The 24529-nt window shown below is 44.3% G+C and overlaps 1 protein-coding gene across 2 annotated transcripts in view; it reads left to right on the top strand.

Moving 5' to 3' along the window:
- The window catches only part of LOC110521276 (switch-associated protein 70), a 34773-nt gene extending 10781 nt beyond the window's left edge, over window positions 1-23992 (top strand). Inside the window, exons 3-12 of one of the 2 annotated variants that reach the window (XM_021598731.3) lie at window positions 5309-5482; window positions 7639-7866; window positions 8265-8411; window positions 9032-9140; window positions 9441-9622; window positions 17427-17534; window positions 21008-21174; window positions 22096-22294; window positions 22622-22718; window positions 22969-23992. In XM_021598731.3, coding sequence (XP_021454406.2) covers window positions 5309-5482; window positions 7639-7866; window positions 8265-8411; window positions 9032-9140; window positions 9441-9622; window positions 17427-17534; window positions 21008-21174; window positions 22096-22294; window positions 22622-22718; window positions 22969-23087 — 1530 coding nt within the window. In that variant the 3' untranslated portion in view covers window positions 23088-23992. Of the gene's footprint in view, window positions 1-5308; window positions 5483-7638; window positions 7867-8264; window positions 8412-9031; window positions 9141-9440; window positions 9623-17426; window positions 17535-21007; window positions 21175-21751; window positions 21915-22095; window positions 22295-22621; window positions 22719-22968 lie in introns of those variants that run through there. The other variant, XM_090233423.1, reaches the window with a different exon arrangement.
- The last annotated feature ends 537 nt before the right edge of the window (window positions 23993-24529 follow it).

Here is a 24529-nt window from a genome sequence, read left to right as displayed (position 1 = left end):
GTTTCTAACTCCGTCAGAAATGCCTTGAACTGGCGGTGATTCAAACCTTTGGCTCTGATAAAGTTAACTGTGCGCGTGATGATGCTCATTACATGCTCCATTTTCAAGGCTTTACCGCACAACGCTTCCTGGTGTATGATACAATGATAAGCTGTCAGCTCACCTGTCGCGTTTTCCTCTTGCATCTTTTCCCGTATCTTCGCCACCAGTCCGCTCCTGTGTCCACACATCGCAGGTGCTCCGTCGGTTGTCAAACCCACGAGTTTTTCCCAAGGCAGCTCCATCTCATTTACACATCTTGACACCTCTTCATACAAATCATGCCCCGTAGTTGTGCCATGCATAGGACGTAAAGCCAAAAACTCCTCTGTCACGCTTAGGTTGGAGTCCACTCCGCGGATGAAAATTGACAACTGGGCAATGTCAGAAATGTCGGTGCTCTCATCCACAGCCAAGGAATATGCAATAAAATCTTTTCCCTTTTTCACAAGCTGCTCTTTTAGATTGATGGACAACTGGTCTACTCTCTCGGCAATGGTGTTTCTGCTCAGACTCACATTTAAAAAGAGTTGCCTTTTTTCTGGGCAAACTTCGTCACAAACTTTAATCATGCAGTTTTTGATGAAATCCCCCTCCGTAAATGGCCGGGCTGATTTAGCGATCTCTTCTGCCAAAATAAAACTGGCCTTGACAGTTGCGTCCGCGTGTGTGTCCGCGTGTTTCGTTTCATAATGTCGTCTCAGATTATACTCTTTCAGTACCGCCACACTTTCTCCACACAGAAGACACACAGGTTTTCCAGCTACCTTCGTGAACATATACTCCGACTCCCACCTTGTTTGAAACCCCCGGTTCTCAGTATCCACCTTCCGTTTTGCCATTTTTGATGGGTATCTGAAAGTTAATTTTACTGTGATGCTGACGACTGCTGTGCCAATAAATATTGAAATGAAGCAGCCTACTGCTCGGTGCGTCACCTTTGCATTGTGGGAAATGTAGTATTGGTGCGTGTAAAAGATCTGCGGGCTGCCGGCTTGCTGCGGGCCGGTTCTAATAATAAATCAAGATCATCCCAGGGGCCGTAAAAAACCTTCTTGCGGGCCGGATGTGGCCCGCGGGCCTTGACTCTGACATATGTGGAGTAAAGGGTCTGAGTACTTATGTAAATGTGATATTTCAGTTTTCTATTTTTAATACATTTGCAAAAATGTCTATAAACCTGTTTTTGCTTTGTCATTATGGGGTACTGTGTGTAGATTGATGAGGGGCAAAAAAACGATTGAATCCATTTTAGAATAAGGCTGTAACGTAACACAATGTCTGAATACTTTCCGAATGCTCTGTGTATAAACAATGTGAAACCTATAAGGAAAACATTTATTTTGTAGAGGTTACAATGTCATACACTTTTCTTATAAAATTCCTAGATGACTCATATAGTTTGTCTCAAATATGTCATACCCTATCTTTGTAAGCAATTCACCATAATCATGTAGTGACTTGTGTATGTCACATGGCATAAGTTAACACACATACAGTACTGACATATAACGTACAAAATCTTACCAGATACTTTTAAGCTTTTAATCTTATTCTGCCCTACAAGATTCTTATTTGCCTTTCATGATTATTTTTCATATGGGAGGAGCATTTTCAGGTTTTTGTTTGTGGTCATTTTTGTCTTTCATCCAGATTAGGGTTAGATGTATGTTTTAAACACTCCTAAAGACATGTCCTTAATACATACTCCGCTTGCGTTTCAAAAGTCTGTTTCTCTGTTGATGCATCACTTGCTATTTGTAGATTGCTGATAATCATTATCTGGCCTATCTCTCTGTTGTGATTTAGCTGAGTTGAGTCAGGCATCTGTATAAACAGCTAAGTGTCATTCAACGCCCATTCAGCAAGCCATGAAACCCACTCTCTCAGATGGTGTTCTGTAATCATTTCTGTAACAGATCAAATTAGCATGTCTTCCACATTTTGTGGAAATATAATTTAATCTCTGAGAAATTAAGCACATTTTTATATATTCTAATTCTAATATTCTAATATTCAATGAGTAAGACATGCCAAAGAAATAGTCAAGCCACACCCCATGCCAAATCCAACACCCATAGACTCCCCATGCCAAATCCAACACCCATAGACTCCCCATGCCAAATCCAACACCCATAGACTCCCCATGCCAAATCCAACACCCATAGACTCCCCATGCCAAATCCAACACCCATAGACTCCCCATGTCAAATCCAACACCCATAGACTCCCCATGCCAAATCCAACACCCATAGACTCCCCATGCCAAATCCAACACCCATAGACTCCCCATGCCAAATCCAACACCCATAGACTCCCCATGCCAAATCCAACACCCATAGACTCCCCATGCCAAATCCAACACCCATAGACTCCCCATGCCAAATCCAACACCCATAGACTCCCCATGTCAAATCCAACACCCATAGACTCCCCATGCCAAATCCAACACCCATAGACTCCCCATGCCAAATCCAACACCCATAGACTCCCCATGCCAAATCCAACACCCATAGACTCCCCATGCCAAATCCAACACCCATAGACTCCCCATGCCAAATCCAACACCCATAGACTCCCCATGCCAAATCCAACACCCATAGACTCCCCATGCCAAATCCAACACCCATAGACTCCCCATGCCAAATCCAACACCCATAGACTCTCCATGCCAAATCCACCCTAACAAGTATACAGTAGGAGTTCTATGTTTAACAAGTGGCACGGAGCTGCAGCTTGGACTATTGTTTCCAAATCTAATCAAATGTTATTTGTCACATACACATGGTGAGCAGATGTTAATGGTCACATACACATGGTGAGCAGATGTTAATGGTCACATACACATGGTGAGCAGATGTTAATGGTCACATACACATGGTTAACAGATGTTAATGGTCACATACACATGGTTAACAGATGTTAATGGTCACGTACACATGGTTAACAGATGTTAATGGTCACATACACATGGTTAACAGATGTTAATGGTCACGTACACATGGTTAACAGATGTTAATGGTCACGTACACATGGTTAACAGATGTTAATGGTCACATACACATGGTTAGCAGATGTTAATGGTCACGTACACATGGTTAACAGATGTTAATGGTCACATACACATGGTTAACAGATGTTAATGGTCACGTACACATGGTTAACAGATGTTAATGGTCACATACACATGGTTAACAGATGTTAATGGTCACGTACACATGGTTAACAGATGTTAATGGTCACGTACACATGGTTAACAGATGTTAATGGTCACGTACACATGGTTAACAGATGTTAATGGTCACGTACACATGGTTAACAGATGTTAATGGTCACGTACACATGGTTAACAGATGTTAATGGTCACGTACACATGGTTAGCAGATGTTAATGGTCACGTACACATGGTTAGCAGATGTTAATGGTCACGTACACATGGTTAGCAGATGTTAATGGTCACGTACACATGGTTAGCAGATGTTAATGGTCACGTACACATGGTTAGCAGATGTTAATGGTCACGTACACATGGTTAGCAGATGTTAATGGTCACGTACACATGGTTAGCAGATGTTAATGGTCACGTACACATGGTTAGCAGATGTTAATGGTCACGTACACATGGTTAGCAGATGTTAATGGTCACATACACATGGTTATCAGATGTTAATGGTCACATACACATGGTTAGCAGATGTTAATGGTCACGTACACATGGTGAGCAGATGTTAATGCGAGTGTAGCGAAATGCTTGTGCTTTTAGTTCCGACAATGCAGTAATAACCAACAAGTAATCTAGCTAACAATTCCAAAACTACTACCTTATACACACAAGTGTAAGGGGATAAAGAATATGTACATAAAGTTATATGGATGAGTGATGGTACAGAGCGGCATAGGCAAGATACAGTAGATGGTATTGAGTACAGTATATACATATGAGATGAGTATGTAAACAAAGTGGCATAGTTAAAGTGGCTAGTGATACATGTATTACATAAAGATGCAGTAGATGATATAGAGTACAGTATTTACATATGAGATGAATAATGTAGGGTATGTAAACATTATATTAGGTAGCATTGTTTAAAGTGGCTAGTGATATATTTTACATCATTTCCCATCAATTCCCATTATTAAAGTGGCTGGAGTTGAGTCAGTGTGTTGGCAGCAGCCACTCAATGTTAGTGGTGGCTGTTTAACAGTCTGATGGCCTTGAGATAGAAGCTGTTTTTCAGTCTCTCGGTCCCAGCTTTGATGCACCTGTACTGACCTCGCCTTCTGGATGATAGCGGGGTGAACAGGCAGTGGCTCGGGTGGTTGTTGTCCTTGATGATCTTTATGGCCTTCCTGTGACATCGGGTGGTGTAGGTGTCCTGGAGGGCAGGTAGTTTGCCCCCGGTGATGCGTTGTGCAGACCTCACTACCCTCTGGAGAGCCTTACGGTTGTGGGCGGAGAAGTTGCCGTACCAGGCGGTGATACAGCCCGACAGGATGCTCTCGATTGTGCATCTGTAGAAGTTTGTGAGTGCTTTTGGTGACAAGCCGAATTTCTTCAGCCTCCTGAGGTTGAAGAGGCTGACATTAAATTCTCAGTGAATTTAATGTTTTTTTTTTCCCCCTTTTCAGAGGAAATAGTAAATGAAGTTGTTTATGTTCTGTCCTGCATCCTGATATTACCTGGTTCTGACCACTACATGATGCTGTTCCTGCTAATGGATGGTGCCGTTGAATCCCCCCCTCTAAATGTTAAAGGGATCGTTCACCCAAATTACAAAATTACATATTGGTTTCCTTACCCTGTAAGCGGTCTATGGACAAGATAAGACATACTACCATACTCCATGCTTTGTTTTTGTTTACCTGGCCACTGTTTCAAATGCTAACATTTTAGTATTTGTGGCACAAATCCAATACAAGTCAATGGTACTATATTAGCATTTTCGCTCTTCATATCCAAATAACATCATTGACTTTTTGGATACTTTAGTGTGAAAATGCTAATAATAGTGGCCAGGTCAACTGTTTACGAAAAACAAAGTTTCTCCTAATTCTGTCCTATGAATTTGGTTTGATTCATGTGTTAATCAAACCTACACTGAATGTATTGTCTTCCATGCCATGTTTAACCTTAACTGTAGTATAAAGAGAAGAGTGAAGATGTCCTTAGTACAGAGTCAACTTATTGTGCCTTTTGTTGTCTTTTTCTCATATGAAAAATGCTGGTCTTCAGCCAAGTGACCTGACCTGAGACTGTTCCTAATTGCAGGTCCAGGACAACTTTGACCGGCAGGACTTTAACAGAATGTGCTGGACCCTGTGCGCCCGTAAGAACCTCAACAGAACCCACCTCCTCATCTCTGACGAAGACGCTTTCAAGATCTGGTGCATCTTCAACTTCCTGTCTGAAGAGAAATACCCACTGGCCATCGTCACTGAGGAGGTGAGATTGGACAGGGGTTGTGTTCATTGGGCACCAAACAGAGGAAAACCGACTGAAACAGGCAGGGACTGTCCAATAACAAACACTAATTTCCATTTTCTGTTGTAAAAGGTTTTAAAACGTTTTTGTCAAGTGTCCCAATGAACATGACCTGGGCTCTAATGCTGGCACATTTAGCCCCAACACAAACCTGACTTTGTGCGAAGTTTAGTTTGATTATTAACAGATCAGTTGTACAGATAATCAGTCTGAAACTCGTGATATAACATTGTTTTCCTCTTCCGTATCAACGATACCTCTACCTCTGTCACAATAAGGGAGTAGGTTATAGGTAAAGAAGTATTGTTCAGATCCACTGTTATATTTGATGTACTCCTTTGGTGAAAGACCATCACCATTGCCCAACAGCTCTCACCTCTCAGAGTGTAGAGGTGGCAGGTAGCCTAGTGGTTAGAGTGTAGAGGTGGCAGGTAGCCTAGTGGTTAGAGTGTAGAGGTGGCAGGTAGCCTAGTGGTTAGAGTGTAGAGGTGGCAGGTAGCCTAGTGGTTAGAGTGTAGAGGTGGCAGGTAGCCTAGTGGTTAGAGTGTAGAGGTGGCAGGTAGCCTAGTGGTTAGAGTGTAGAGGTGGCAGGTAGCCTAGTGGTTAGAGTGTAGAGGTGGCAGGTAGCCTAGTGGTTAGAGTGTAGAGGTGGCAGGTAGCCTAGTGGTTAGAGTGTAGAGGTGGCAGGTAGCCTAGTGGTTAGAGTGTAGAGGTGGCAGGTAGCCTAGTGGTTAGAGTGTAGAGGTGGCAGGTAGCCTAGTGGTTAGAGTGTAGAGGTGGCAGGTAGCCTAGTGGTTAGAGTGTAGAGGTGGCAGGGTAGCCTAGTGGTTAGAGTGTAGAGGTGGCAGGTAGCCTAGTGGTTAGAGTGTAGAGGTGGCAGGTAGCCTAGTGGTTAGAGTGTAGAGGTGGCAGGTAGCCTAGTGGTTAGAGTGTAGAGGTGGCAGGTAGCCTAGTGGTTAGAGTGTAGAGGTGGCAGGTAGCCTAGTGGTTAGAGTGTAGAGGTGGCAGGTAGCCTAGTGGTTAGAGTGTAGAGGTGGCAGGTAGCCTAGTGGTTAGAGTGTAGAGGTGGCAGGTAGCCTAGTGGTTAGAGTGTAGAGGTGGCAGGTAGCCTAGTGGTTAGAGTGTAGAGGTGGCAGGTAGCCTAGTGGTTAGAGTGTAGAGGTGGCAGGTAGCCTAGTGGTTAGAGTGTAGAGGTGGCAGGTAGCCTAGTGGTTAGAGTGTAGAGGTGGCAGGGTAGCCTAGTGGTTAGAGTGTAGAGGTGGCAGGTAGCCTAGTGGTTAGAGTGTAGAGGTGGCAGGTAGCCTAGTGGTTAGAGTGTAGAGGTGGCAGGTAGCCTAGTGGTTAGAGTGTAGAGGTGGCAGGTAGCCTAGTGGTTAGAGTGTAGAGGTGGCAGGTAGCCTAGTGGTTAGAGTGTAGAGGTGGCAGGTAGCCTAGTGGTTAGAGTGTAGAGGTGGCAGGTAGCCTAGTGGTTAGAGTGTAGAGGTGGCAGGTAGCCTAGTGGTTAGAGTGTAGAGGTGGCAGGTAGCCTAGTGGTTAGAGTGTAGAGGTGGCAGGTAGCCTAGTGGTTAGAGTGTAGAGGTGGCAGGTAGCCTAGTGGTTAGAGTGTAGAGGTGGCAGGTAGCCTAGTGGTTAGAGTGTAGAGGTGGCAGGTAGCCTAGTGGTTAGAGTGTAGAGGTGGCAGGTAGCCTAGTGGTTAGAGTGTAGAGGTGGCAGGTAGCCTAGTGGTTAGAGTGTAGAGGTGGCAGGTAGCCTAGTGGTTAGAGACTTGGGCCATTAACTGGAAGGTTGCTGGATCGAATCCCCGAGCTGACAAGGTAAACATCTGTAGTTCTGCCCCAGAACAAGGCAGTTAACCCACTGTTCCCCGGGCGCCAAAGACATGGATGTCGATTTAAGGCAGCCCCATGCACCTCTCTGATTCAGAGGGGTTGGGTTAAATGCAGAAGACACATTTCAGTTGAATACATTCAGTTGGACAACTGACTAGGTATCCCCTTTCCCTACTGTAACATACAGATTGTGTCACTTCAAAGGAAGTATGGGTATTTTCTTTGTTGGTGTGTGGGTATGCTGACCTGTCTGTGTACTCACCTGTGTTTCTTCCCCACCTCGGTCAGATCGAGTACTTCCTGCGCAAGTTGACAGAGGCCATGGGTGGCAGTTGGGTGGAGGAGCGCTTTGAGGACTACAAGCTAGAGCTGAGCATCAAGCAGCAGAGACTGAGTGCCTGGGAGCTCATCACCCTGGTGGGCACGGGCACCTTCAGCAAGGGCGTGGACCGCCAGACCCTCTCCATGGGCATCACCGAGGTCTTCCACGAGCTCATCCTTGATGTATTCAAACAGGTTGGCATCAGACCCATTTATATCTCCATATCTTGGCACGATGTTGACATCAACCACATTATCGTCCTCCATGTGACCACGATTGATGGATAGTGTTGACCTGTGTTATGTACTAGCAATACTGTAGCATGGAGTGAGCTTTTAAACACAGCATACCAAAGCGATGGTCAGTCGAGTGTAGTAGGGAGCCATGTTATAGGGACTACATGAATATTGACAATTTGAATCTCATATGCAACACCACAAACTCATCGTGTTGGCTGTGCAGTGGTCAACTAAGCAGTTAAACTGACAGGAGCCATCCCATTATCTCAACACAGATATTAACACAAACCGACAGATACATTACAAAAAATAAATGAAAAAGAAGACAAACACACTGTATTCTCATGATGCAGGGCTACATGATGAAAAAGGGCCACAAGAGGAAGAACTGGACAGAACGCTGGTTCCTCCTGAGGCCCAACTCCATATCCTACTATGTGAGTGAGGACCTGGCTGAGAAGAAGGGCGACATCGTGCTGAATGCAAACTGCTGTGTCGAGGCAAGGAACACTAAACAACAACAAACAAGGCTCATACATACATTTTACACCTTAACCTAACTAGTAATATACACTGAGTGTATAAAACATGAGAAACACCTTCCTAATATTGAGTTGCACCCCCTCAGAACAGGCCTCAATTTGTCAGGGCATGGATTCTACAAGGTGTCGAAAGCATTCCACAGGGATGCTGGCCCATGTTGACTTCAATGCTTCCCACAGTTGTCTCAAGTTGGCTGGATGTCCTTTAGGCGGTGGACCATTCTTGACATGGGAAACTGTAGAGCGTGAAAAACCCTGCAGCATTGCAGGTCTTGACACAAACCGGTGTGCCTGCCTGGCACCTACTACCATACCTCGTTCAAAGGCACTTAAATATTTTGTCTTGCCCATTCAACCTCTGAATTGCACACAATCCATGTTGCAAATTGTCTCAATGATTAAAAATCTCCTCCCCTTCACCTTCACTGATTGAAGTGGATTTAAAATGTGACATCAATAAGGGATCATAGCGTTCACCTGGATAGTCTGTCATGGAAGGAGCTGGTGTTCCTAATGTTTTGTATACTCAGTGTACGTTGGTGAAAGAGTGACATTTATTTCAGAATTTGTCTTTGCAGTCGTTACCAGATAAGGAAGGAAAGAAGTGCCTGTTCTATGTCAAATGCTCAGACAAAAGCTATGAGATCAACGCGTCGGATAAGAAGAGGAAACAGGAATGGATTCAGGGTAGGACAATTCTCTCAGTGTAATTTATCTCCTTTTAGTATTATGGAAAGCATGGAATGGACATTTAGACTTGGTTGATAGGTATATGTACAGGGTGTTCAGCAGAGCACAACATTGTAGAATGTTCAGATATAAATATGTTATGTAGAATAGACATGCCTCTCTGAAATGTAGAATAAGGAATCGTATCAGCTTTACTCATCACATTTCTATCTGCAACGTGCCACAACGTTTGCCTATACTGAATATTTCCCAGCCTTGGAACTGACCCCGGTCTGGTATGTCTCCTCTCCATCTCAGCCATCCAGATGTGTCTCAGTCTGCTGCAGTTGGGACGGGCAGTGCCGCACCGCGAGTCCCTTCAGAAGCGGCGGGATTTGAGGCAGAAACAGCAAGCGGAGCAGGAGGAGCTGGAGCTTAGGATGAGAGAGCTGCAGACGGCCAACGAGAACAAGCAGCTGCAACTGGAGGCCATGAGGAAGGTGAGCCCAGACAGCCCACTCACAACGGTCAAAGTCCTCCCTTTTCTACTATGCCTTTTTCACACTACTGAGCTGAGCTAGACTGTGCTGGCCTAGTTATGCATCAACAATGTGAAAAGGACAATGTGAAGAGAGAACATCCAAGCCAGCACAGTAAGGTGGTGTGAATGGTTCTTAGATTGTTAGTGAAGTTATACTCATGACTTCCAGTTAGTCTGTTTGCTGGAACACCCATAACCGTGGGAAAAAAAGTGGGAAGGCAGAGGGAAATTGTTTCTCTCTACAGATGTAAGATCTTACATTGATTACTCTTTTGTTGTTAAATTTCTTTCATCACATTCCCAGTGGGTCAGAAGTTTACATACACTCAATCAGTATTTGGTAGCATTGCCTTTAAATTGTTTAACTTGTGTCAAACGTTTCAGGAAGCCTTCCACAAGCTTCCCACAATAAGTTGGGGGAAATTTGGCCCATTCCTCCTGACAGAGCTGGTGTAACTGAGTCAAAGTGTAGGCATCCTTGCTCGCGCACGCTTTTTCAGTTCTGCCCACACATTTTCTATAGGATTGCGGTCAGGGCTTAGTGATGTCAACTCTAATACCTTGACTTTGTTGTCCTAAAGCCATTTTGCCACAACTTTGGAAGTATGCTTGGGGTCATTGTCCATTTGGAAAACCCATTTGCGACCAAGCTTTAACTTCCTGACTGATGTCTTGAAATGTTGCTTCAATATATCCACGTAATTGCCCTTCCCCGTGATGCCATCTATTTTGTGAAGTGCACCAGTCCCTCCTGCAGCAAAGCACCCCCACAACATGATGCTGCTACCCCCGTGCTTCACAGTTGGGATGGTGTTCTTTGGCTTGCAAGCATCCCCCTTTTTCCTCCAAACATAACGATGGTCATTATAGCCAAAGAGTTATATTTTTGTTTCTTCAGACCAGAGGACATTTCTCCAAAAAGTATGACCATTGTCCCCATGTGCAGTTGCAAACTGTAGTCTGGCTTTTTTTATGGCAGTTTTGGAGCAGTGGCTTCTTCCTTACTGAGCAGCCTTTCAGGTTATGTCGATATAGGACTGTGGATATAGATACTTTTGTACCTGTTTCCTCCAACATCTTCACACGGTCCTTTGCTGTTGTTCTGGGATTAATTTGCAATTTTCGCACCAAAGAACGCGTCTCCTTCCTGAGCGGTATGACGGCTGCGTTGTCACATGGTGTTTATACATGCGTACTATTGTTTGTACAGATGAACGTGGTACCTTCAGGCGTTTGGAAATTGCTCCCAAGGATGAACAAGACTTGTGGAGGTCTACAATTTCTTTCTGTTGGTCTTGGCTGATTTCCTTTGATTTTCCCATGATGTGAAGCAGAGGCACTGAGTTTGAAGGTAGGCCTTGAAATACATTTACAGGTACACCTCCAATTGACTCAAATTATGTCAATTAGCCTATCAGAAGCTTCTAAAGCTATGACATAATTTTCTGGAATTTCCAAAATGTTTAAAGGCACAGTCAACTTAGTGTATGTAAACTTCTGACCCACTGGAATTGTGATACAGTGAATTATAAGTGAAACAATCTGTCAACAATTGTTGGAAAATGACTTGTGTCATGCACAAAGTAGTTGTCCTAGCAAGAAATGTATGGAGTGGTTGAAAAACGAGTTTTAATGACTCCAACCTAAGTGTATGTAAACTTCCAACTGTAGGTCCTGGATGGCAGGAAGCTTGGCCCCAGTGATGTACTGGGCCATTCGCACCACCCTTTGTAGTGCCTTACGGTCAGACGCCGAGCAGTTGCCCTACCAGGTGGTATTGCAACCGGTCAGAATGCTCTCGATGGTGCAGCTGTATAATATCCTTTTGAGGATCTGGGGGCCCATGCCAAATCTTTTCAGTCTCCTGAGGCGGAAAAGGTGTTGTTGTGCCCTCTTCACGACTGTCTTGGTGTGTTTGGACCATGATAGTTCATTGGTGATGTGGACACCAAGGAACTTGAAACTCTCGACCCGCTCCACTACAGCCCTGTCGATGTTAATGGGGGCCTGTTCGGCCCGCCTTTTCCTGTAGTCCATGATCAGCTCCTTTGTCTTGCTCACATTGAGGGAGAGGTTGTTGTCCTGGCACCACACTGCCAGTTCTCTGACCTCCTCCCTATAGGCCGCCTCATCGTTGTCGGTGATCAGGTCTACCACTGTTGTGTCGTCAGCAAACTTAATGATGGTGTTCGAGTCGTGTTTGGCCATGCAGTCGTGGGTGAACAGGGAATACAGGAGGGGACGGCCCGTCAGAAAGTCCAGGATACAGTTGCAGAGGGAGGTGTTTAGTCCCAGAGTCCTTAGCTTAATGATGAGCATCGTGGGCACTATGGTGTTGAATGCTGAGCTGTAGTCGATGAACAGCATTCTCGCATAGGTGTTCCTTTTGTCCAGGTGAGAAAGGGCGGTGTGGAGTGCGATTTGAAATTGCATCATCTGTGGATCTGTTGAGGTGGTATGTGAATTGGAGTGGGTCTAGGGTGTCCGGGAGGATGCTGTTGATGTGAGCCATGACCAGCCTTCCAAAGCACTTCATGGCTACCAATGGGAGTTCCACGGGGCGGTAATAATTTAGGCATGTTACCTTTGCTTCCTTGGGCACAGGGACTATAGTGGTCCGCTTGAAACATGTAGGTATTACAGACTCGGTCAGGGAGAGTTTGAAAATGTCAGTGAAGACACTTGACAGTTGGTCCGCGCATGCTTTGAGAACTCGTCCTGGTAATCCGTCTGGCCCAGCAGCTTTGTGAATGTTGACCTGTTTAAAGGTCTTGCTCACATCGGCTACCGAGAGTGTTATCACACAGTCATCCAGAACAGCTGGTAATCTCGTGCTTGCTTCAGTGTTGCTTGCCTCAAAGTGAGCATAAAAGGCATTTAGCTTGTCTGGTAGGCTCGCGTCACTGGGCAGCTCGTATCTGGGTTTCCCTTTGTGGTCTGTAATCGTTTTCAAGCCCTGCCACATCTGACGAGCGTCAGAGCCGGTGTAGTAGGATTCAATATTAGTCCTGTATTGACGCTTTGCTTGTTTGATGGTTCGTCTGAGGGCATAGCGGGATTTCTTATAAGCGTCCGGATTAGTCTCCCGCTCCTTGAAAGCAGCAGCTCTAGATTTTAGCTCGATGCGGATGTTGCCTGTAATCCATGGCTTCTGGTTGGGATATGTACGTACAGTCACTGTGGGGACAATGTCATCGATGCACTTACTGATGAAGACTATGACTGAGGTGGTGTATTCCTCAATGCCATTGGATGAATCCCGAAACATATTCATACCCCTTGACTTATGCCACATTTTGTTGTGTTACAACCTGCATTTAAAATGTATTAAATATATTTTTTTCTCATCCATCTACACATAATGACGTTCTGAAAACCTGTTTTTGCTCATTTGTTAAAACTGAAATACAGAAATATCTCATTTAAGTATTCACACACCTGAGTCAATACTTTGTAGAAGCAGCGATTATAGCTGTGATTCTTTCTGGATAAATCTCTTAAGAGCTTTCCACACCTGGATTGTGTAACATTTGCCCATTATTAAAAAAAAATGTATTCAAGCTCTGTCTGGTTGGTTGTGTATCATTGCTGGACAACCATTTTCAGGTCTTGCCATAGATTTTCAAGTAGGTTTAAGTGAAAACTATAACTTGGTCACTCAGGAACATTCACTGTCTTCTTGGTAAGCAACTCCAGTGTAGATTTGGCCTTGTGTTTTAGGTTATTGTTCTGCTGAAAAGTGAATTAATCTCTCTGGTGCAAAGCAGACTTAACCACCTCTAGGATTTTGCCTGTGCTTAGCGCCATTCCGTTAATTCTTTTCATCCTGAAAAACTCCCCAGTACTCAACAGTAACAAGCATACTCAGAACATGATGCAGCCACCGCTATGCTTCAAAATATGGAGAGTGGTACTCAGTAATGTGTTATATTGGATTTGCCCCAAAAATAACCCTTTGTATTCAGCACAAAATGTGAATTGCTTTGCCACATTTTTTGCAGTATTAATTTAGTGCCTTGTTGCAAACAGGATGCATGTTTTGGAATATATTTTATGATGTACGGGCTTCCTTATTTTTACTCTGTCAATTAGTTTAGTATTGTAAAGTAACTACAATTGTGTTGATCCAGCCACAATTTTCTCCTATCACAGCCATTCTGTTCTGTAACTGTTTTAAAGTCAACATTGGGCTCATGGTGAAATCCCTGAGCGGTTTCCTTCCTCACCTACAACTGAGTTGGGAAGGATGCCTGTGTCTTTCTAGTGACTCGGTGTGTTGACACACCATCCAAAGTGTAACTAATAACTTCACCATGCTCAAAGGTATATTCAATGTCAGGTAACTTTATGTGTGTGGTACAGAGATGAGGTAGTCATTCATAAACCATGTTGAACACTCTTATTGTACACAGAGTGAGTCCATGTAACTTATTATGTCACTTGTTAAGTACATTTCTACTCCTGAACTTATTTAGGCTTGCCACAACAAAGTGGTTGAATACTTATTGACTCAAAGACATTTCAGCGTTTCGTTTTTTTAATGAATTTGTAAAATTTTCAAAAAACCTGATTCCACTTTGACATAATGGACTATTGTGTGTTGGCCAGTGACAAAAAAAACACACAATTTAATAAATTTTAAATTCAGGCTGTAACAAAACAAAATGTGGAAGAGGTCAAGGAGTGTGAATACTTTCTGAAGGTGCTTTACATCAGTTGGTGTCTCTAGCTTAAATATGAGGTCATAAACCTAGCATGAAAGTGCATCCATTTAGCTGTGTGCTACAATAGTACAAATGTTTTCCTTGGGGTGATTTGAGCCAATGGCCATGGGGTGATTTGAGCCAATGGCCATGGGGTGATTTGAGCCAATGGCCATGGGGTGATTTGAGCCAATGGCCATGGGGTGATTTGAGCCAATGGCCATGGGGTGATTTGAGCCAATGGCCATGGGGTGATTTGAGCCAATGGCCATGGGGTGATTTGAGCCAATGGCCATGGGGTGATTTGAGCCAATGGCCATGGGGTGATTTGAGCCAATGGCCATGGGGTGATTTGAGTCAATGTCAAGTTGAGTAAATTGAAGCGTTTGCTTCCCAGGTGTAATGCAAGGCCCTGTTACCTCATATCCCAGCAACTAAAAAGTACAAAGTGTTTGTTAAGCCTGAAAGATGATTAAAATGATTAAAAGACAAGAAAGCAGTTGTGATTAGGTAGAATTGTGTTTGGGAAATAAAGCTAGATATGGTTTTAAAAGGTAGTGGTCAAATTTAATTCTGTGTAGGCGACATAACTTACCCTATCCCTCAGCTCAGCTCACCCCTGTCCCTCAGCTCAGCTCACGCCTGTCCCGCAGCTCAGCTCACCCCTGTCCCGCAGCTCAGCTCACCCCTGTCCCGCAGCTCAGCTCACCCCTGTCCCGCGGCTCAGCTCAGCTCACCCCTGTCCCGCGGCTCAGCTCAGCTCACCCCTGTCCCGCGGCTCAGCTCAGCTCACCCCTGTCCCTCAGCTCAGCTCACCCCTGTCCCTCAGCTCAGCTCACCCCTGTCCCGCAGCTCAACTCACCCCTGTCCCGCGGCTCAGCTCAGCTCACCTCTGTCCCACAGCTCAGCTCACCCCTGTCCCACAGCTCAGCTAACCCCTGTCCCGCAGCTCAACTTATCCTACCCCGCAGCTCACCTTATCCTGTCCCGCAGCTCTCCTTATCCTGTCCCGCAGCTCAACTTATCCTGTCCCGCAGCTCAACTTATCCTGTCCTGCAGCTCACCTTATCCTGTCCCGCAGCTCACCTTATCCTGTCCCGCAGCTCACCTTATCCTGTCCCGCAGCTCACCTTATCCTGTCCCGCAGCTCACCTTATCCTGTCCCGCAGCTCAACTTATCCTGTCCCGCAGCTCACCTTATCCTGTCCCGCAGCTCAACTTATCCTGTCCCGCAGCTCAACTTATCCTGTCCCGCAGCTCACCTTATCCTGTCCCGCAGCTCACCTTATCCTGTCCCGCAGCTCAACTTATCCTGTCCCGCAGCTCACCTTATCCTGTCCCGCAGCTCAACTTATCCTGTCCCGCAGCTCACCTTATCCTGTCCCGCAGCTCACCTTATCCTGTCCCGCAGCTCAACTTATCCTGTCTTGCGCTGTCACTTCTATTTAACTCATTTTTTCCAGCTACACTACCTATCTTAATCGTGATTCAATTGTACAGTACCTCTTAATCCTGATTAAGTTCTTTAGTCTGACCTTCTGATGCAGTTTGACAGTTTAAATCCAATTATCGCTGCTCAGTTGGGTCTCTAATTATGGATGAAATGTCACTTAAATTAGATGTTTCCTTATTTCACTCATCAGCAAACAAACATGGAATACATAGTGACAATATTCTCCTATTGAGCTGATTATACTAACAAGGCAGTTCCAGTATTGAGTGAAATAACATTCATAAATGTTGTCTTATGTGGTCATTGCATTTGACTCTTATAGTTCTAACAAACATGTTTTATTCACGCTGTAGAGATTGGTAGAGAGATTGTGCTGTACATTTCAATGCCAGTGCCTGTCCTCGATACCCATTGTAGCTGAGCTCTTATAGATGAGACCCTTGACAATTCATTTGGACAAACTCACACAAGACTTACAATACAACTTTATTGTCCAATGTATCACATATAGTGTAGCCGTGGACAATCATTGGATTTCCTGAGGAAACAATCTCTCTTTGTTGTTCTTTCATTATGCATCGAGGAGTAGAGGCACAATGAATGTTTAGACATTCTCCCATTGAGGTGCAACAAGTCCCCGTCTCTCGTACTCTCTGATACACACAGGACTGGAGATTGAGGGTCAACCCTCTTTAAACCTTTTAACCTTGGATTCACGTGTACACAAGAGCCACTGTGATTGGCTGGTCACTTCACACTAACCTGCCATGGTGAGTGAGTAACGAATGAGAAAGGTCAAATGACAAGTCACAGCTGCATGGAAAGAGTCAAATGTTAGAGGAATCACCGATTAACAACCAAGGGGAAATCTGCAGTTCAAACAATAACAAAAATGACCCAAACACCTGAGCTATGGGGCTGTAGAAATGTAACCACTCTCAAATTCATAGACAGAGCTATGGATGCAGGGACTGACCATCTGTGAGATCAAAATGATGGTTTTAACAATGTTTTGAGTCTGCACACAATGTCGATTTACATTTTACATTGTTTACAAACAATGGAGTAAAACAAACTTAGATTTTGGGGTCTGATGGGGGGGGGGGTGTTACAGTTGAACTAAGCTCATTACGCATCCAAGTATTTTTTTTTCAATAGTCACTGTGTACATATAATTAATTTACAAGTCCAAAAATGGATGTACCAACTAAATAATGCCCCTTCTAAACAAAAGTTGAGTAAAAAAATCGCTCATTTAGAAATAAAAAAATTATACAACTCACTAAGCTATATTCCTTTCTATGCATTGTCAGCACAAGATGACATTGGGAAATCTTTACAATACGTTTGTTTCTGCTGTGACGACGCCAAGTCAGACGTCAGTGCTGTGCTTGCTTCCTATTTAGGAGCTTTTCAGATAGTTTTGTTTACAAAGCCGCATATCCATTAGCTTAGGTTAAGAATTTAGTTCATGCATTGCACTGGGTAGATTTAATTTTCAATTCAGGAAGTGATTTTCAATTCAGAAACGCACTCAACTTTGACGGAGAGAAGATTGTGTATCTGTCTTCAATTATGTAACGACTGTCCCCTCTTCTATTGGTCAGAAACTAGAGGAGGCGGCGGCCAATGCGGCGGAGGAGGAGAGGAGACTCCTGCAGACCCAGACTGAACAACAGGATCGCTACAGGATGGACCTGGAGAGGGAGAAAATGGTACCTACCTAGCTACTCACAATTTAGCGGTCAAAGGAGAATATGTTTCTACTGTAAACTACACCTGACTACTGACTACTACCCCTTGTGTGGTCGGCTACTTAATTGACTTTAACAAAATTGCCCCCTCACACTTTTAGTTGGCAAATGTTTCCTTACACTGGCTACTTCAGAATTACAGATACACACTGCACCCTGTGAGACTTCATTGAGTAGGTCGAAGTTGTCCTGCACCCTGTGAGACTTCACTGAGTAGGTAGAAGTTGTCCTGCACCATGTGAGACTTCATTGAATAGGTAGAAGTTGTCCTGCACAATGTGAGACTTCATTAAGTAGGTAGAAGTTGTCCTGCACCCTGTGAGACTTCAATAAGTAGGTAGAAGTTGTCCTGCACCCTGTGAGACTTCATTGAATAGGTAGAAGTTGTCCTGCACCATGTGAGACTTCATTGAGTAGGTAGAAGTTTTCCTGCACCCTGTGAGACTTCAATAAGTAGGTAGAAGTTGTCCTGCACCCTGTGAGACTTCATTGATTAGGTAGAAGTTGTCCTGCAGTTGTCCTGCACCCTGTGAGACTTCATTGAGTAGGTAGAAGTTGTCCTGCAGTTGTCCTGCACCCTGTGAGACTTCATTGATTAGGTAGAAGTTGTCCTGCACCCTGTGAGGCTTCACTGAGTAGGTCGAAGTAGTCCTGCAGTTGTCCTGCACCCTGTGAGACTTCATTGAGTAGGTAGAAGTTGTCCTGCATCGTTGAGACTTCATTGAATAGGTAGAAGTTGTCCTGCACCCTGTGAGACTTCATTGAATAGATAGATGTTGTCCTGCACCCTGTGAGACTTCATTGAATAGGTAGAAGTTGTCCTGCACCATGTGAGACTTCATTGAGTAGGTAGAAGTTGTCCCTAACCACTGATTCAGCTTGTTCAGCAGGTTCTCTTTAATTTATTCAGTAAATTCTTGGGTCCATGAAAATGATTGCAACTTTCTAGTTCTTTCATCCTCCCATCTATATACCCCTAAGCTCATAACTTTTGACATTTATTCCACACATCCTACTGACACACTTTATAAATGTCATCCTCCGTTCACAGGACTGCCATCAATAAGGTTTCACAGTTATTTCTCTCAGCTTAATAAGGTGTTAGATTATTTCATGATCTCAGGCCAATGTCTGCTCTGTTTCAGGAAGTATCCAGAAGGGTTGCTTCCTCTTTTCTTTGTTATATGTATAAAAAAAAACGAAGGGAACGTTTACAGATTAGCATTAGCGATGGCAAGTGTTTCCAATCATCACATAATTCATTTTCATAGCCTGAAGGGTAGGACTGAATGGTAGGAAGTTAGTGGGCATAGGATACAAAATTCAAATGAGTGGTTACAAGATACAATGGGTCTCCAATAAATATATGAAAGAGAAGACACAATGGGTTAAGTTAGTTCTATTAAAGGGATAGTTCAGCCATATTAGATTCAATAAGTGAGTTAAATAGACTGCTTGGCTGACAACGTGCATCAATGAAAGGTCAAATAGCTGGCAACAAGGACAACAAGCTGCCATGTGGGGAATCGTAGGTGGCTCGTTTCAGCCCGTTTTACACTATATAAACAAAAGTATGTGGACACCCCTTCAAATTAGTGGATTCGGGCTATTTCAGCCACACCTGTGGCTGACAGGAGTATAAAATTGAGCACACGTCCTCGCAATCTCCATAGACAAACATTGGCAGTAGAATGGCCCGTACTGAAGAGCTCAGTAACTTTCAACGTGGCACCGTCATAGGATGACACCTTTACAACAATTTACAAACAATAGTTAATCAAATTTCTGCCCTGCTAGAACTGCCCCGGACAACTGTAAGTGCTCTTATTGTGAAGTGGAAACGTCTAGGATCGACAACGGCTCAGCCGTAAAGTGGTAGGCCACACAAGCTCACAGAACATCACCGCTGAGTGTTAAAGTGTGTAAAAATAGTCTGCCCTCGGTTGCAACACTCACTACCGAGTTCCAAACTGCCTCTGGAAGCAACGTCAACACAAGAACTGTTCGTCGGAAGCTTCATGAAATGGGTTTCCATGGCCGAGCAGCCGCACACAAATCTAAAATCACCATTCGCAATGCTAAGCGTCGGCTAGAGTGGTGTAAAGCTCGCTGCCATATCAATCACTCTTCACCATCTGGCAGTCTGACAGACAAATCTGGATTTGGTGGATGCCAGGAGAACGCTACCTGCCCCAATGCATAGTGCCAACTGTAAAGTTTGGTGGAGGAGGAATAATGTTCTGGGGCTGTTTTTCATGGTTCGGGCTAGGCTCCTTGGATCCAGTGAAGGGAAATCTTAACGCTACAGCATACAATGACATTCTAGATGATTCTTTGCTTCCAACTTTGTGGCAACAATTTGGGGAAGGCCCTTTCCTGTTTCAGCATGACAATGTCCCTGTGTACAAAGTGAGGTCCATACAGAAATGGTTTGTTGAGGACGGTGTGGAAGAACTTAACTGGCCTGCACAGAGCCCTGACCTCAACTCTATTGAACACCTTTGGGATGAATTGGAAAGCCGACTGCAAGCCAGGCCTAACAGCCCAACATCAGTGTCCGACCTCACTAATGCACCTGTGGCTGAATGGAAGCAAGTCTCCACAGCCATGTTCCAACATCTAGTGGAAAGCCTTTCCAGAAGAGTGGAGACTGTTATAGCAGCAAATGATTTTGAAATTAAATGTTTGACCAGCAGGTGTCCACATACATTATGTGACCAAAAGTATCTCGTTATTGATACCATGTCTTGTTTTGACGGATTCGCTAGCTAGCTAACCAACTGTAACAACATATTTGAGAGACAACAAGTGCTCATTGTGCAAATGTATGTTTTCAAGAAACATTTGCAGACTAAATATACTTTTCCTGTTGTCAACAGTCTTAAGCCAACTCCGTCTGTTTTTCTCCATAGTTGTGCACGCTTTGGTTTTGTTGCTAACCAACCAACCCCTTCTATCAGTGCTACAACCTACTAAGCACTGACTCCTCAGGTCCAAGAGCACCAATATATTTAGTTTTAGTGAACTGTGGTGATCTTTCTACATTGTCTTGTTGCCGGTCTTCAGGTGGACTGTGGTGCTCTTTCTACATTGTCTTGTTGCTGGTCTTGAGGTGAACTGTGGTGCTCTTTCTACATTGTCTTGTTGCCGGTCTTCAGGTGGACTGTGGTGCTCTTTCTACATTGTCTTGTTGCTGGTCTTCAGGTGAACTGTGGTGCTCTTTCTACATTGTCTTGTTGCCGGTCTTCAGGTGGACTGTGGTGCTCTTTCTACATTGTCTTGTTGCCGGTCTTCAGGTGGACTGTGGTGCTCTTTCTACATTGTCTTGTTGCCGGTCTTCAGGTGGACTGTGGTGCTCTTTCTACATTGTCTTGTTGCCGGTCTTCAGGTGAACTGTGGTGCTCTTTCTACATTGTCTTGTTGCCGGTCTTCAGGTGCGACAGGAGATGGAGGAGCAGGTGGCTCAGAAGTCCAGTGAGCTGGAGCAGTACCTGCAGCGCGTCCATGAGCTGGAGGACATGTACCACCGCCTGGAGGACGCCCTGGAGGACGAGAAACGTGCCAGGCAGGACGAGGAGACGGTCCGCAGACTCCAGGCCCGGTCGGTGCTCAACACACAGACACATAGGCAGGCATAGACTGTACATATGCGCACATGCACACTCTTGAGATGAATTGATGGACTTGATTGTCTCTCTGACTAGAGTCACTGTAATTGTCTGACAAGTGGAGTGAGTCAATGTGGAAGGGGGTGACACACACACACAATTCCATTTCTGTGGATACAATGAGACACAAGGGGGCCACACACACACCAAGGCATCTACATGTTTCCTACATAGACATAGGCAACAGTCCCTCCCGTCCAGAAACCCTTTCTTCCTCTGTGCTGACATTTGTGCTTCTTTGGGATCAGCACTTTTCACATTGTGTTCTCAATGGGAATTTGTATGTGTGTGTGTGTATACCCTAAGGATGGATATGTATGCAATATAATTGTTTTAATCAACATATCCCTTTTGTTTATATATTACACATTCTGAACTAACTGTTCTCTGTACTTAAAGTACGTCTCTCCAGGTTATTATAGGAGGAGGCTGTTCCCTGTACTTAAAGAATGTCTCTCCAGGGTACTATAGGAGGAGGCTGTTCCCTGTACTTAATGTACCTCTCTCCAGGTTACTAGAGGAGGAGGCTGTTCCCTGTACTTAATGTACCTCTCTCCAGGTTACTAGAGGAGGAGGCTGTTCCCTGTACTTAATGTACCTCTCTCCAGGTTACTAGAGGAGGAGGCTGTTCCCTGTACTTAATGTACCTCTCTCCAGGTTACTAGAGGAGGAGGCTGTTCCCTGTACTTAATGTACCTCTCTCCAGGTTACTAGAGGAGGAGGCTGTTCCCTGTACTGAATGTACCTCTCTCCAGGTTACTAGAGGAGGAGGCTGTTCCCTGTACTTAATTGTACGTCTCTCCAGGTTACTAGAGGAGGAGGCTGTTCCCTATACTTAATGTACGTCTCTCCAGGTTACTAGAGGAGGAGGCTGTCAAGCGGGCTGAGCTGGAACAGATCCACCTCCACCAGCAGAGGGCCATCTCTGAGACAGAGGTGGAGAAGCAGGAGCTGCGGAAAGAGGGAACGGCCAAGGAGAATGCCCTGCAGGCCGCCATGCTGCAGCTGGAACAGCTAGAGAAAGAGAGGCAGGGGGCACTAGAGCAATACCAGGTTAGGCATGTTTTAGGGCTGGTTTCCAGGACAAAGATTCCACTGCCTATTTTTGGACTAAAATGTACTTAGACCAAAGATTCTCAATTATTTTTAGTTCAGGAGTAGGACTCATTTTGTTCAGCTGGAACAGGGATGCTAGAGTTCTGGTGCTAGAACAATACCTAATTATACATGTAGGGGGTGCTAGAACGGTGGGTTCCTTGTGAAGCAAATAGTACCAGATGACAATTGTAGGTGGCAGTAGAGTTCCACAGATGAGCCATGGATTGTCCTGTTTCACTATCAAAAAAACAACTGATATCGTATTTTCTTTGTTTGTCACAGGAGGTAGTGCAGAAACTGGAGGATGCAGCGAATAACACCAGGACCTGGAAACATAAAGTGGCCCACCATGAGGGATTAGTCCGCCTCGTTCAACCAGGTAACACGACACTATATTACTGTACACTTTCCTCCTTTTATCAATACTCTCTCTTCATTCTTCCCTCTGTTGTGTTGTTTTTTTGTTCACCCTCTCTGGGTGCATCTCAATAATCTAAAGTGGCTTCCTTTCCTCATTTACTTTCCTTTGTCTGCACTGATGTAAGTGAACATTCCTTTGTCTGCACTGATGTGAGTGAACTTTCCTTTGTCTGCACTGATGTGAGTGAACTTTCGATTTGTTTTCTCAGGTTCGAAGGGGCCTCAGAAAATCACTAACTGGGGCCCAGCGTCCTTCACTGAGGCAGAACTGAGCATGCGGGAGAAAGACTGGCAGGAGAGGAAGAACCAAGCCGCCGAGAACCAGTAGAGCCCCCATTCCCACATTCAACAAACTCATGGTTGCTGGAACATTAATGCAATGTTGCCCTCAGTGTGCCAAGTTGCGTCTTCAGCATTTGTTGACCAACTCAAAAGAAAACAGGAAAGGCAGGCTTGTTTTTACACAGACACCAGGGTTATAAAACGGCGAGGGCCTACCTGGACCTGTCCAATACGAAAGGCTCATTTTTGTTTTCTGTTGCAAAGCGTTTTGAAAGGTTTTCTATTGCGTCCCCTAATGAACACAACCTAGTTCAGAGCAGGTGCTGCACAGATCTTGATACTACCTGGATAGCCTCAGAGGGAAATGAACAGCAAGATTAAAATAGCTTTCATATGAAGGAATAAAGGAGCTGCACACTTGACACTAATAATTAAATGTCTGTGGGGAAGGTGGAGTCGTTTTTATCAAAATGTTTTTGAGCGTGTTTTGGCGTATTTAAATTTTTCCTAAGATTTCAACAGTTTGTCTTTTTTACATGTTAAAACTACAGCTTGCTTAGTGACTGTTTTTGGTTCCATTGTCAAAGTGATAGAATTTGTATAGCACTTAAATAGCCCATGTAAGTATGAACAAAACGCCATGATAACATCATGAAATGACAATTAATGAAAATCAAATGACCGGAGCTTATCTCAATAACTAGCCATCATACTGTACTGCTCCCAGTATTTCAGGTCATTTTTGTGTACACATACTGTAAGAAACAGGGCATTTTACAACTTTACACTTGAAGCATTGTTGCTAGCAAATTACAGGGCTTTGTATCCCAGTACCAGATCCATGATCATGGGGGGATATGGAGTTGTTGTTTTTTTTCTTTTTCTATTCTTTAATGTGTGTAAATCGCTTAAGAAAGAACCCTGTAATAAAACATTACATCAATCTTTAAACAGTAGTTTTGTGCAATTGTTGCAAGTAGTTACACATTTGTTCTCTATCAACTGATTATTGATGTATAATTTAACAATGTTCATAACAGAACACAATAGGACATCACAAGAGGTTGGTGGCACCTTAATTGGGGAGGACGGGCTCGCGATAATGGTTGGTGATATGGTGATAACGGAAACTCATGGTTTCCATTTCCATTCGCTCCGTTCCAGCAATTATTATGAGCTGTCCTCCCCTCAGCAGCCTCCACTGATAGACATAAGAAGTCTCTGCAGTTGATATGATGCTGTAAGCGATACAACGGGACTAGTATGGTTGTTTGAGATGATGTCCTCCAGGGGGCACTATAGTTTCAGAAAAGGCAAGGCTACACATCGTTGTTCGTCATTTCCTACAAAAGGGTACCCCAGCTGGTAGCCCACAGGCTTTTATTTGGCCTCCCAAGTTTTGAGCCCAAAAATGATTATAATACATTTTTTTATGGTTGGACATAAAAGACTATAAAAACAATAATCAGCTCCAAGTGATTGTAATTT

This window comes from Oncorhynchus mykiss, chromosome 4 (assembly GCF_057628025.1).
Source record: "Oncorhynchus mykiss isolate SJ-2025 chromosome 4, ASM5762802v1, whole genome shotgun sequence".
In the NCBI taxonomy this organism is placed as follows: domain Eukaryota; kingdom Metazoa; phylum Chordata; class Actinopteri; order Salmoniformes; family Salmonidae; genus Oncorhynchus; species Oncorhynchus mykiss.
This window is presented reverse-complemented; position numbering and strand designations above follow the sequence as displayed.